The following is a 13,098-nucleotide window of genomic DNA, read 5'->3' on the forward strand; positions in this document are numbered from 1 at the left end:
GAAAACCTCTGGAATGTAATCAAGATGGATAGTCACAAGCCATCAAACTAAGAAGAACTGCTTACATTTTTGCACCAGGCGTGGCATAAGGTCACCCAAAAGCAATGTGAAAGACTGGTGGAAAGCATGCCAAGACGCATGAAAGCTGTGATTAAAAATCATGATTAGTCCACAAAATATTGATTTCTGAATTCTTCCTGAGGTAAAACATTAGTTTGTTGTTTCTAAATGATTATGAACTTGCTTTCTTTGCATTATTTGAGGTCTGAGAGCAATGCATTTTTTTGTTATTTTGACCATTTCTCATTTTCAGAAAATAAATACAAAATGTATTGCTTGGAAATTCAGAGACTTTGTCAGTAGTTTATAGAATAAAAGAACAATTTACATTTTACTTAAAAATATACCTATAAAGAGACAAATCAGAAAACTGACAATTTTGCAGTGGTCTCTTAATTTTTGCCACAGCTGTATGTCTTTTGCCCTCCTTTGGTCCCTACAATGAATTCATAATATGTTCCTTCTCTTTATGACAAATCAGACAGTAATTCCGTACAGTCTGGAGCACAGATCTTGGTGGTGTTAAATACATATACAACAATGGGCGCAAGACAGTAAGTGTGAAAGGATAACCACTGCAAACATACCACTGGTCATGGTCACCAAAGACCGGTCATAGAAGACCACTACCATTAGTGGAATTCTGCTATACACACACACACACCAAAAGATTGTAATGTAATAAAGATGGAAATACACCTCTGAGTCCATAAATAGTGACAAATTTACGTGACTTTAAGAATGTGGCCAAATTTCAAGCAGCTTCATTTTGCAGTTTTGAAAGATTGGTGTATCCTCGATTGGTTTTGTGCAGTTTGTCAAAAAGCACTTATAAATGGCTATACCGAAAGAAAGTTGCACGTGCTGTCTACTATACAAATGAATTCTAGTCATGGCCTGTGATTGATGGCCAAAGCTTCCAGATCTATATGCATAATGGAATTATACAGCAAAAATATTGTAACCCATTTTTATTGCACTCTTTTTATTAAATAGAAGCCTGGATACTTCATTTGCAGAGAAATGGAAATCACAAGACAGAAACAGACCTAAATCTGCTGATAAAGTAGATGAACAAAATGTCAGGCTTAAGGTCATCCAAGTGATGCACATTGATCCTGTATAGTGTCATATTAGGGATCTGCACATTCACTTTTACTGTGTGAAGTTTTATTGGAATGAGTATTATTATAAAGCCATTTATTCATAGTAATATGATGCAAGCAAACTTTTTGTAAAGAAAAAAAATGCAATCATATTTATACAGTGTAATACCGATAGATTACAGATTAGATTACCTTATGAGCAATTATTTAAAGGGGTATGCTCAAGTTTAGAAGCTATCATCTATACATGTGATAATGGATACTTTCTAAATTCATGAGAATCCAACCTCTGGGACTTCAATCTTGAGAATGGGTAGTAGTGGTTGATCAGTAGTGGTTGACTATTCATTCTTATTGGGACTATTGGAGATAGCCGAGCACTGCCCACACCTAGTCTTTAGCACTCTGATAATAAGGCCGGGGCCACACGGGGACTACAGCGATCCTTGTATGACACTCGGCTCACGCTGGCAGCACAGCGGGAGCCGAGTGTCATTGCGACTGAGGTCTGATCATGCGATCGGACCACAGCTGCGGGAGGCAGGCTGACACTGAGGAGGGGCGGGCCGGCACTGAGGAGGGGAGGGCCGACACTGATTAGGGGAGGGGGGGCGCTGCGGAGGAGAGGGAGGGATTTCTTTCTCTCTCTTCCGTTGCTGGATATTGCTATTCTTGCCCTCCACTCGCAATACACCGGTGTAATGCGAGTGCAGTGCAATTTTTCTTTCGCCCCATAGACTTGAATGGGTGCGAGAGAAAAAGACTCGTATTGCACCAGCAGCATGCTGCAACTATTTTCTCGGTCCGATTAGGGCTGAGAAAATATTCGCTCATAGGAGCTGGCACATAGGATAATATTGGTCCGAGTGGAATGCGATGTTTTATCGCATTCTACTCGCTCTGATTTTCATGCCGTGTGTCTTAGGCCTAATGAATGGAGTGGAGGTGAGCATAATTGACCACTATTTCATTCACTCAGGGCTCTTCAGAGCATCGTTTCACATAATCAATGGGGGCCCCACACTCCTTGGTAAAAAGACCTTAAAAATTAGCACTAAATTGGCCAATAACTCTGGAACCATGTGGCTGATTTAAAAAAGAAAAAAACAAACTGAATACCCAGAGGAACAGCAGAAATAAAATATAATGACAGGCCCCCTTTAACGTCAAGTAAAGGCCTCAAACAATATGTTGATCTTGATTATAAAGGATCACTTGTGCACAACTAATGCACTGTGTTATGCATGATACAGGGATTAAAAGTACTTACTCTATTTATGCTTTCTCATATAGCACCAACATATTGTGCAGCACTTTCCAGACATTATAACCCAGTGAGATTTACAATCTAAATTACATTTCCTTCCACAGTATGTCTTAAGAGTGTTGGAGGAAAGTGGAGCACCTGGACTAAACCCATGCAGCCATGGGAAGAACATATAAACTCCATTCTTGTCATCCTTGTTTGGATTTGCACCTAGGACCACAGGGCTGCAAAGCACCAGTGTTAAAGAAGATATCCCTACTCTAACTCATTTCATTTTTTATTCATCAATCATGCTATTATGGGCCACTAATTACATCCATACTCTTATTATAGTAATATAAATCTTTATCAGCAGATAGCATCACTTGGTATCTGTCAGCTGCAGCTCTGATGTTTAAATCCATCCCTTCCTCTCCCCAGGCTTACTGTGCTTTATTACTACAAGTTCAATAATGTATTGCAGTAGCCTGTGATCCAGCACATGGCGTACCCCCTCCCTTCTCCAATTTGTGCTGCTGAAGATATTGAGAGATACCAAGTTTCAGAGCAGCCTAGGGTAGGTAACAGCCCATCTGGCAATCACCAGATGGCCAGTACAGCCCTGTCACTGTGTTCATTATGCACATTTAAGCACTTTTCAGCTGCCATGTCAGTGATTGGATTACCTAAACACTTTGCTAGTGAAGTGCTGTGACCTGCATTTAAAAAGCAAAGGTGTCGGCCAATGCTGTTACTGCTGAATGAAACTGTCAGCTCAGCTTTTGTGAGGTAGACTAATTGTGATTCATTCAAAAACGTTTACACCCACCATGAGGGGAAAAGGGACAGTTTCCTTTCATTTGGTCTGATTTCTGTGACGGAAAAAGGAAGTATCAGATGAGGAAGAAGAATCTGCAAACAATCCAGCTATACTATATGTGATCCCTCTTGAGATGCGCTCATAGAAGCTATACATCCAATACAAATATATTACAAAAGGTATTGTTTTGAAGAACTATGATATATGGCAAGGGGGGAAAAAAGCAGTGGAAAACCCCTTTAAACACTTTTTGAAATGTCTACCCTTAACTGTTACCCATAGCTCTATTCTCAGAATATGTATTAACCATTTAAAATGTTTAATCTTTAGTAGGAAATTTTTTTTTGAGAATATGTAAAGTAATTCAAACAATTTAACACAATAACTTAGTAAGGTTGGAAAAATACATAAATCCGTATAGTTTAACTTCTTCTTCTACAATGGTAATGCAACCAAAGGCAACACATTTAATAAAACAAAAAACGATTTTCCTCATTTTTGGTTAACTATATTTTCCAATTCTTAATCTTGAAGAAATTCTTGGCTCAAGCACCCATGTCCCATAATCTAGTACATATAATTTATAACGGTGAGCCGGACCTCTGCTCCTCAGTGTTGAGTGCAACATTTTCATTTCTATTTCATTTGTTAATCATTTAAATCATTTTTCAAGTATTATATTACAATCACCTAGAAGGGACATCGTACAGTTTGACACATACCATCTCCTAAAAACTGAAGCAGTGCAAGGTCAATGGGGCGCTTCCACCGTGAGTTCTTCTGTAAAGCAATACCATACCCTGTTGTAGCAAAGACTTTCCCACTTCCAATGGTCACCAGTTTACACCCTTCATCCTTGCCTGCCATGTAATTCAGCACCGCTGCATCATAGATAAAGGCATCCAACTTTCTGTGTGAAAACATAAGACCCAAGATAACAATTGGAAATACTGTGTGCTACTAGGGAATACAATAAAATTAGAGAAGGTAAAACATAGTGCCATGTGCTGGGTACAAGGTAGAGCTAGTTCTGACTCCTTAGTACTATGTTGTGGGAGATATGGACACTATGCCCTCTTTTTGGTTTGGGTGGTGTTACAGTTAGTAGGATGTAAAGCCACTAAATAGTAATTAATCTGAAATGTGACTTATCATAAACGTTTTGCTTATCTGTTCACTTATTAGCAAAAAAAACAACAAATTATGCTTTCATTTTCCTGCGTGAGTTGAAAATTCAACCTTGGTGGCCGCTCCTTGTTTCTGTTCAGAGCCACTGAGCCTAGTGATTGGCTGATATGTTGTCACAGCAGCCAATCAGTGAGGTCAGTGGCTCCAAGTGGCACGTGTCGTCTACAAAAGCAGAACCACTGAGCTCAGCTGTCTGTGGCGCTTTCGATGTGATGGTTGCCCTGTAGACAACAGACACCAGGAGCAGCCCCAAGATTCAGAGCTGGACCTAGGCAAGGTAAGTAATGCACAAATTGGGTTTTTTAATACTAAAGGAGCTGATATGGAAAACTTTTCTGAAAGGGTACAACCCCTTTAATGAACATTTGTCTATTTTTACCCTAGTAACTATGTAATTACAATAAAATAGTTCTCACCCAGTCTTCAAGCTAGCAAGAGCATCTTCCACTGATCGTTGGTTGTATCTCACCATGTAACTGTGCATGTCAGGATAGTTGGTACGGATGTTACGCTCAGTGCTGCCATTTGGAACAGTGCCAAATCGGAAAGGAGGGTAATGCTCTTGTGGCTTCTGGAACTGAAGACACAGAAAAAATAATAAGTTGATAAAAAAATTTAAGAACATGTAACTTATTATGGTTTACTGGTATTCTGTGAGTTTTTGTGGGAATGGTCTTCAATGACAAGAGGTCTTTTGAATGTTAAGAGTATGCTCATAAAACGGACTCGAGATGGAAAAAATCTGTTGTGGATTTCACTGGAAATGTAAATATGGATTGTGTCACAGAATATAACTTTTGCCTTTGAATGGGTGAAATCCAAGAAATAATTTAAGTTTAACCGATTGAAATTCTGCACCGCAGGAGAAATCTTGTGTGATTTTGTTCCTACAGTTGAGTTGAGTCAGTTGAGCAGTGTGGTTGAGACTTGTTAAAATCCACAGCAAACCATACAGAAAACATGTACACATGCCCAAAGTCTGATCTAAAGAAGCCCAGCCCAAGAGGAGATAGTAATGAGGTATTGAAGGAGGGTTGGGTTTTTCTTTATAGATGGGGTAAATTGGGAATAAATCCCTACAAATACAGACCTTACAATGTTATTGTGAAAGGGTGAAACATTTGTTAACTAATATTGTTTGTGCATTTACCATAATTCAATACCAGTGTTACCACTGATATTCTTCTGAAGTATGTCTGCAGATGGTCCACCAGGTATATAGTATATATACACCTGGAGGTCCATCTGCCTATTTCACTTGCTGTTTGGCCTCATGTTCATGTCTGTTTTATATTGTTGCTTTGTTATAAATTTATTGAGTACATTACTGATTTAATATGCAGTATGGATATGTATTTCTGGGGTATCAAGTGGGGTATTGTAGGTGTTAAAGAGAATCTGTCAGCACATTTTTTGCTACCTCATCTCAGAGCAGCATGATGTAGGCAAAGAGGCCCTGAGTTCAATGATGTATTCCTTAGATAAGTGGCTGCAGCTGTTCTGACACAGTGAAAGATTTGAGATTTTGCATGTAGCAGAGCTCTGGGAGCTGCCGCCGCCCACACCAGGCTTTCAGTGCACTGTTCTAAGTTGTCCTCCCAACTTCCTGCCTGCAAAATTGTCCAGGTATGTGAGTGTATGTCTGTCTACCCACCTGCCTGCAGGCAGGAAGTTGAGAGGACAACTTAGAACAACGCACTGATAATGGAAGTGGAGCTGACTTACCGGCGCATGCTAAGTAGATTCTATGGGGGGGTGAATGAACGCAGACTGAAAAACACTCTACTGCACATGCGTGGGATTTGCCAGCTGTGATGCTGTGACTGTGACGCTGAGAGGAGGTGACAGGAAGAATAATGAAGAAGGGAGGCGAGGATATCTTACAGGGAAGCAACCGCCCCGTAGCCAAAGCACAATGCCCAGTAGCCTGTTAGGCTAATTTGATTATAGCAATCTAAAGTAATATTTGTGGAACAAGACATCTACTATTAGGCAGACAGGTAAGACTACTTTACATAGTTACATAGTTACTTAGGTTGAAAAAAGACCTAGGTCCATCTAGCTCAACCTTCCTCCACCAGTTCTACATTTGGTCACTAAGTCATTTATAACCAACAATGTTGTGTGTACTGAGGAAATCATCCAGCCCTTTTTTAAAAGCTGTTATAGTATCTGCCATTACTACCTCTTGTGGTAGGGCATTCCACAGTCTGACTGCTCTAACTGTAAAGAACCCTTTCCTATTTAGCTGTCGGAATCGCTTTTCTTCCACTCGCAGTGAGTGCCCCCTGGTCCTTAGTATTGTCTTTGGAAGAAATAAGTCATGTGCCAGTCCTTTATATTGACCACACCTGTATTTATACAAATAAATGAGATCTCCTCTGAGACGTATTTTTTTCTAAGCTATATATATGTAACTTTTTCAACCTGTCATCATATGGGAGGCCTTCCATTCCTTGTAGTAGTCTAGTTGCCCAGATTTGAACTGATTCTAACTTCTGTATGTCCTTCTTAAAATGTGGAGCCCAAAACTGGATCCCATATTCCAGATGTGGCCTTATAAGTGATTTTTAGATGGGTAACAATATGTTGGGATCATAGGATCTAATCTCTCTTTTTATACACCCTAAAATCTTGTTTGCTTTAGCAGCTGCTGCCTGATATTCAGTGCTGCTGCTCAGCTTATTTGTAATGAGAATACCCAAGTCGTTCTCCTGTTCTGTAGTCCCGAGTTTACTTCCATTTAATGTACACGCAGCTATAGGATTACTCCGTCCTAGGTGCATTACTTTACATTTATCAACATTAAATCTCATTTGCCAAGTATCTGCCCATTCTGACATCTTATCCAGATCTTTTTGTAATATTGTACTATCAAGGTCAGTTTTTAATATCCTACATAGTTTGGTGTCATCAGCAAAGACTGACACTTTACTATCAATCCCATCCACAAGGTCATTAATAAAGAGATTAAGAAGAATCGGTCCTAGCACAGATCCCTGCGGCACCCCACTGCTGACTATAGCACATTTAGAGAATGTTCCATTTATGACTACTCTTTGTTTCCTATCTTTCAGCCAATTCCTTACCCAGTTGCATATAGTTTCCCCTAGTCCTTGCTTCTGGAGCTTTAGTATAAGGCTATTATGTGGTACAGTATCAAATGCCTTTGCAAAGTCCAAATAAATCACATCAGCTGCATTACCAATATCCAGGTTTGCACTTACCCCCTCATAGAACCCCAACAGGTTGGTTAGACACGACTTATCTTTCATGAATCCATGCTGTCTGTCAGTTATTATATTATTTTCTGCAATATATTTTTGCATGTCATCTCTTAAAATGCCCTCAAAAATGTTGCATACTACTGATGTTAGTCTTACTGGAGGGTAGTTGCCTGGATCTACCCTCTTACCTTTCTTAAATATCGGTACCTCATCAGTCATCCTCCAATCCTGAGGCACCAACCCTGTTACAAGAGAGTCTAAGAAGATGAGATACAGTGGTTTGTTGATTACGTAGCTCAATTCCCTCAAATATTCGTGGATGAATGCCATCTGGCCCTGGGGATTTGTCAATGTTTAATTTACTCAGACGCAGGTATACTTCTTCTTGTGTTAAATTAATTATATCGGGTGGTGAACTTTGATTTTTCTTCTTTTTCTTTCACCATCCTATTACCTGTATGCCCATAGTAATAGTTTAAAATGGTCAAAGGGCATTACAGATACCCTTTAAGGACTCACGCCTGAAACGCATAGACCCATCTGTCTGATATTCAATTGTTTTTATGTTTTTTAAATGGCATCATTAAAAGTATGTTTTTATACATATAACTTTGTTCAATTTTCGCGGGTGCTGGATACTTTTCACCTATGGAGTCTATCAGCATTGCAGCCTGGAACCGGCCTGGTTTTTCCGTGCAGCGTGCCCTAAAGTGGAGTAAGCTCATCATTTTTATTTTGTTATGTTGGTATAAACATAGTGCGTTTATCATTTCATCATCCCGTTCCCATTCCCTTTCTGTATTTTCCTATATCAATGTTCATGATCCGGCGGCAGCAGCAGGCAGGATAATAGCTGTCTGGCCGCTCTGACAATTAACAACATGTGTTAATGAGAGCTTAATCACAGACATAATGAGGAATGTCTGGATTTTTTAGCCTCCCAGGAACGTTGCAACCTGCTTTTTATTTCAATCCTGGTATCGTTTCCTTTTGCCTTCTTTATTTAGCGTCCTTTAGCTTTCTATGTCAATTTCTGTTGTGTTCCCATCTTTCGCCTGTGTGTGTTACTCGCCCTCTAATCCGATTGATTTCCAAAGCACCAATTAAAACAACCCTTCTTAGATCAGATATGAAGGATGCTTGTCTTTAGTCCTGGTTTTCCATGAAGCAAAGTAACATAGAAATGTAAGGCCCGTTTCACACGTCAGTGAAAAACACAGACGTTTTTCACTGGCGTGTAAAACATGCACATGTCCCTGTGTGTGCCGAAAATCACGGCATACGTGGGTTGTCTAAGTGCAATCCGGGCTCCGTTCTCCGTGGCCCATGATTGCACTTAGAGATTCACTCACCTGCGCCCGCTCCCGCTGTCCATAGTGCTGATCGCTCCCACGACGCAACATCCGGCCGGCGGTGACCCCCGCTGCAGCTGCTTCCAGGTCGGCTGTGTCGCGCATAATGAATATGCGCGACAGTAATCAGCCGGCTCAGAAGCAGCAGGGAGAACGGGCTGCAGAGGACATCGCTGGACGCCGGGTGAGTTAAAATGTTTATTATTTTAAATGCATGTTTTTTTCTGGCACGTGTTTCATGGACCACACCACTGCATGGTCCGTGGAACATCAGTGATGCCAGAAAAAAATGGACATGTCTCCGTGCAGTAATCACGCACATGCGGGTACGCTGCACGGAGACACGTGCAGTGACAAATCACTGACGTGTGAGCAGACCCATTCATTATAATGGGTCTGCGTATGTCAGTGATTCTGGTACGTTTTATAAAAAAAGCACAAACGTACCAGAATCACTGACATGTGAAAGGGGCCTTAATCACAGTTTTATACGTGATCACTCAATCAGGACAAATGGCTCCACTGCAAAATATATGCATTAATTACTTGGTAATCGATGTCACTTTAGTGGTTCAATTTATAATACCTGTGACGCTATTTTTAAGACTACAAAACCCTCATTGGCACAATCCAGGGGTGGACATAGACAGAAGACGGTCCTTGTGAAAGAACAATACATTGGCCCGATGCAGTCCAATTGCTCATCACAATGCACAATTCCACCTGCATATATATATATATATATATATATATATATATATATATATACAGTTAGGTCCAGAAATATTTGGACAGTGACACAATTTTCGCGAGTTGGGCTCTGCATGCCACCACATTGGATTTGAAATGAAACCTCTACAACAGAATTCAAGTGCAGATTGTATCGTTTAATTTGAAGGTTTGAACAAAAATATCTGATAGAAATTGTAGGAATTGTACACATTTCTTTACAAACACTCCATATTTTAGGAGGTCAAAAGTAATTGGACAAATAAACCAAACCCAAAAAAAAAATTTTTATTTTCAATATTTTGTTGCGAATCCTTTGGAGGCAATCACTGCCTTAAGTCTGGAACCCATGGACATCACGAAACGCTGGGTTTCCTCCTTCTTAATGCTTTGCCAGGCCTTTACAGCCGCAGCCTTCAGGTCTTGCTTGTTTGTGGGTCTTTCCGTCTTAAGTCTGGATTTGAGCAAGTGAAATGCATGCTCAATTGGGTTAAGATCTGGTGATTGACTTGGCCATTGCAGAATGTTCCACTTTTTTGCACTCATGAACTCCTGGGTAGCTTTGGCTGTATGCTTGGGGTCATTGTCCATCTGTACTATGAAGCGCCGTCCGATCAACTTTGCGGCATTTGGCAGAATCTGGGCTGAAAGTATATCCCGGTACACTTCAGAATTCATCCGGCTACTCTTGTCTGCTGTTATGTCATCAATAAACACAAGTGACCCAGTGCCATTGAAAGCCATGCATGCCCATGCCATCACGTTGCCTCCACCATGTTTTACAGAGGATGTGGTATGCCTTGGATCATGTGGTATGTGGTATGCCTTGGATCTTTCTTCTCCAAACTTTTTTCTTCCCATCATTCTGGTACAGGTTGATCTTGGTCTCATCTGTCCATAGAATACTTTTCCAGAACTGAGCTGGCTTCATGAGGTGTTTTTCAGCAAATTTAACTCTGGCCTGTCTATTTTTGGAATTGATGAATGGTTTGCATCTAGATGTGAACCCTTTGTATTTACTTTCATGGAGTCTTCTCTTTACTGTTGACTTAGAGACAGATACACCTACTTCACTGAGAGTGTTCTGGACTTCAGTTGATGTTGTGAACGGGTTCTTCTTCACCAAAGAAAGTATGCGGCGATCATCCACCACTGTTGTCATCCGTGGACGCCCAGGCCTTTTTGAGTTCCCAAGCTCACCAGTGAATTCCTTTTTTCTCAGAATGTACCCGACTGTTGATTTTGCTACTCCAAGCATGTCTGCTATCTCTCTGATGGATTTTTTCTTTTTTTTCAGCCTCAGGATGTTCTGCTTCACCTCAATTGAGAGTTCCTTAGACCGCATGTTGTCTGGTCACAGCAACAGCTTCCAAATGCAAAACCACACACCTGTAATCAACTCCAGACCTTTTAACTACTTCATTGATTACAGGTTAACGAGGGAGACGCCTTCAGAGTTAATTCCAGCCCTTAGAGTCCTTTGTCCAATTACTTTTGGTCCCTTGAAAAAGAGGAGGCTATGCATTACAGAGCTATGATTCCTAAACCCTTTCTCCGATTTGGATGTGAAAACTCTCATATTGCAGCTGCGAGTGTGCACTTTCAGCCCATATTATATATATAATTGTATTTCTGAACATGTTTTTGTAAAATGCTAAAATAAAACTTGTGTCACTGTCCAAATATTTCTGGACCTAACTGTATATATATATTACAGACCAAAAGTTTGGACACACCTTCTCATCTCTAGAACAACTGGTAAGAGGAGACTTTGTGCAGCAGGCTTTCGTGGTAAAAAAGCTGCTAGGAAACCACTGCTAGGGACAGGCAACAAGCAGAAGAGACTTGTTTGGGCTAAAGAACACAAGGAATGGACATTAGACCAGTTCAAATCTGTGCTTTGGTCTGATGAGTCCAAATTTGAGATCTTTGGATCCAACCACCGTGTCTTTGTAGAAAAGGTGAACAGATGGACTCTACATGGCTGGTTCCCACCATGAAGCATGGAGGAGGAGGTATGATAGTGTGGGGGTGCTTTGCTGGTGACACTGTTGGGGATTCATTCAAAATTGAAGGCATACAGAACCAGCATGGCTACCACAGCATCTTGCAGCGGCGTGCTAATCCATCTGGTTTGCGTTTAGTTGGACCATCATTTATTTTTCAACAGGACAATGACCCCAAACACACCTCCAGGCTGTATAAGAGCTATTTGACTAAGAAGGAGAATGATGGGGTACTACGCCAGATGACCTGGTCTCCACAGTCACCAGACCTGAACCCAATTGAGATGGTTTGGGGTGAGCTGGACCGCAGAGTGAAGGCAAAAGGGCCAACAAGTGCTAAGAATCTCTGGGAACTCCTTCTAGACTGTTAGAAGACCATTTCCTTGAAGCTTATCAAGAGAATGCCAAGAGTGTGCAAAGTAGGAATCAAAGCAAAAGGTGGCTACTTTGAAGAACCATTAGTCTTCTAACACAGTTAGCAAACACAAGGTACCATTAGAACATTGGAGTGGTGGTTGTTGGAAATGGGCCTCTATACACCTATGTAGATATTGCATTCAAAATCAGACGTTTGCAGCTAGAATAGCCATTTACCACATTAACAATGTATAGAGTGTACTTCTGTTTAATTTAATGGTAGCTTCATTGAAAAAGAAAATGACCTAAACTTTTGAACTGTGTATATATATATATATATATATATATATATATATATATATATATATATATATATATATCTCGCATTGTACCACACATCCAGTCCCTCACCACCTCCTGCCGTCTTCAACTCAAAAATATTTCCAGAATCCGCCCTTTCCTCAATTTGCAATCTACTAAAATGCTAGTGCATGCCCTCATAATCTCCCGCCTCGACTACTGTAACATCCTCCTCTGTGGCCTCCCTGCCAACACGCTCGCCCCTCTCCAGTCCATCCTTAACTCTGCTGCCCGACTTATCCACCTCTCTCCTCAATACCACCCCGCTTCTCCCCTCTGCATGTCCCTCCACTGGCTTCCAATCTTCCACCGTATCCAATTCAAACTTCTAACACTGACCTACAAAGCTGTGCATAATCTTTCCCCTCCGTACATCTCCGAACTACTCTCCCACTACACTCCAACACGTCACCTCCGGTCCTCCCAAGATCTCCTCCTCTCCTCCTCTCTCATTCGCTCCTCACGCAACCGACTCCAAGACTTCTCCCGAGCATCCCCAGTCTCCTGGAACTCGCTGCCTCAACACGTCAGACTATCCCCTACCCTTGCAAACTTCAAACGGAACCTGAAAACTCATCTGTTCAGAAATGCCTACAATCTACAATGAACTCGCTGCCGCCCGACCACCGTGCGGAGCTGCCGCCCGA

General features: G+C 41.1%; 1 protein-coding gene across 1 annotated transcript in view; it reads right to left on the reverse strand.

Annotated features, from left to right (window-relative positions):
* The window catches only part of GRIN2C (glutamate ionotropic receptor NMDA type subunit 2C), a 113,944-nt gene that overhangs the window by 10,015 nt on the left and 90,831 nt on the right, over positions 1-13,098 (reverse strand). Inside the window, exons 9-10 of the mRNA XM_075349659.1 lie at positions 4,837-4,997; positions 3,955-4,142 (exon numbers count right to left, since the gene is read on the reverse strand). Coding sequence (XP_075205774.1) covers positions 3,955-4,142; positions 4,837-4,997 — 349 coding nt within the window. The remainder of the gene's footprint in view (positions 1-3,954; positions 4,143-4,836; positions 4,998-13,098) is intronic.

The sequence above is a fragment of the Anomaloglossus baeobatrachus genome, chromosome 5, assembly GCF_048569485.1.
Source record: "Anomaloglossus baeobatrachus isolate aAnoBae1 chromosome 5, aAnoBae1.hap1, whole genome shotgun sequence".
In the NCBI taxonomy this organism is placed as follows: Eukaryota; Metazoa; Chordata; class Amphibia; order Anura; family Aromobatidae; genus Anomaloglossus; species Anomaloglossus baeobatrachus.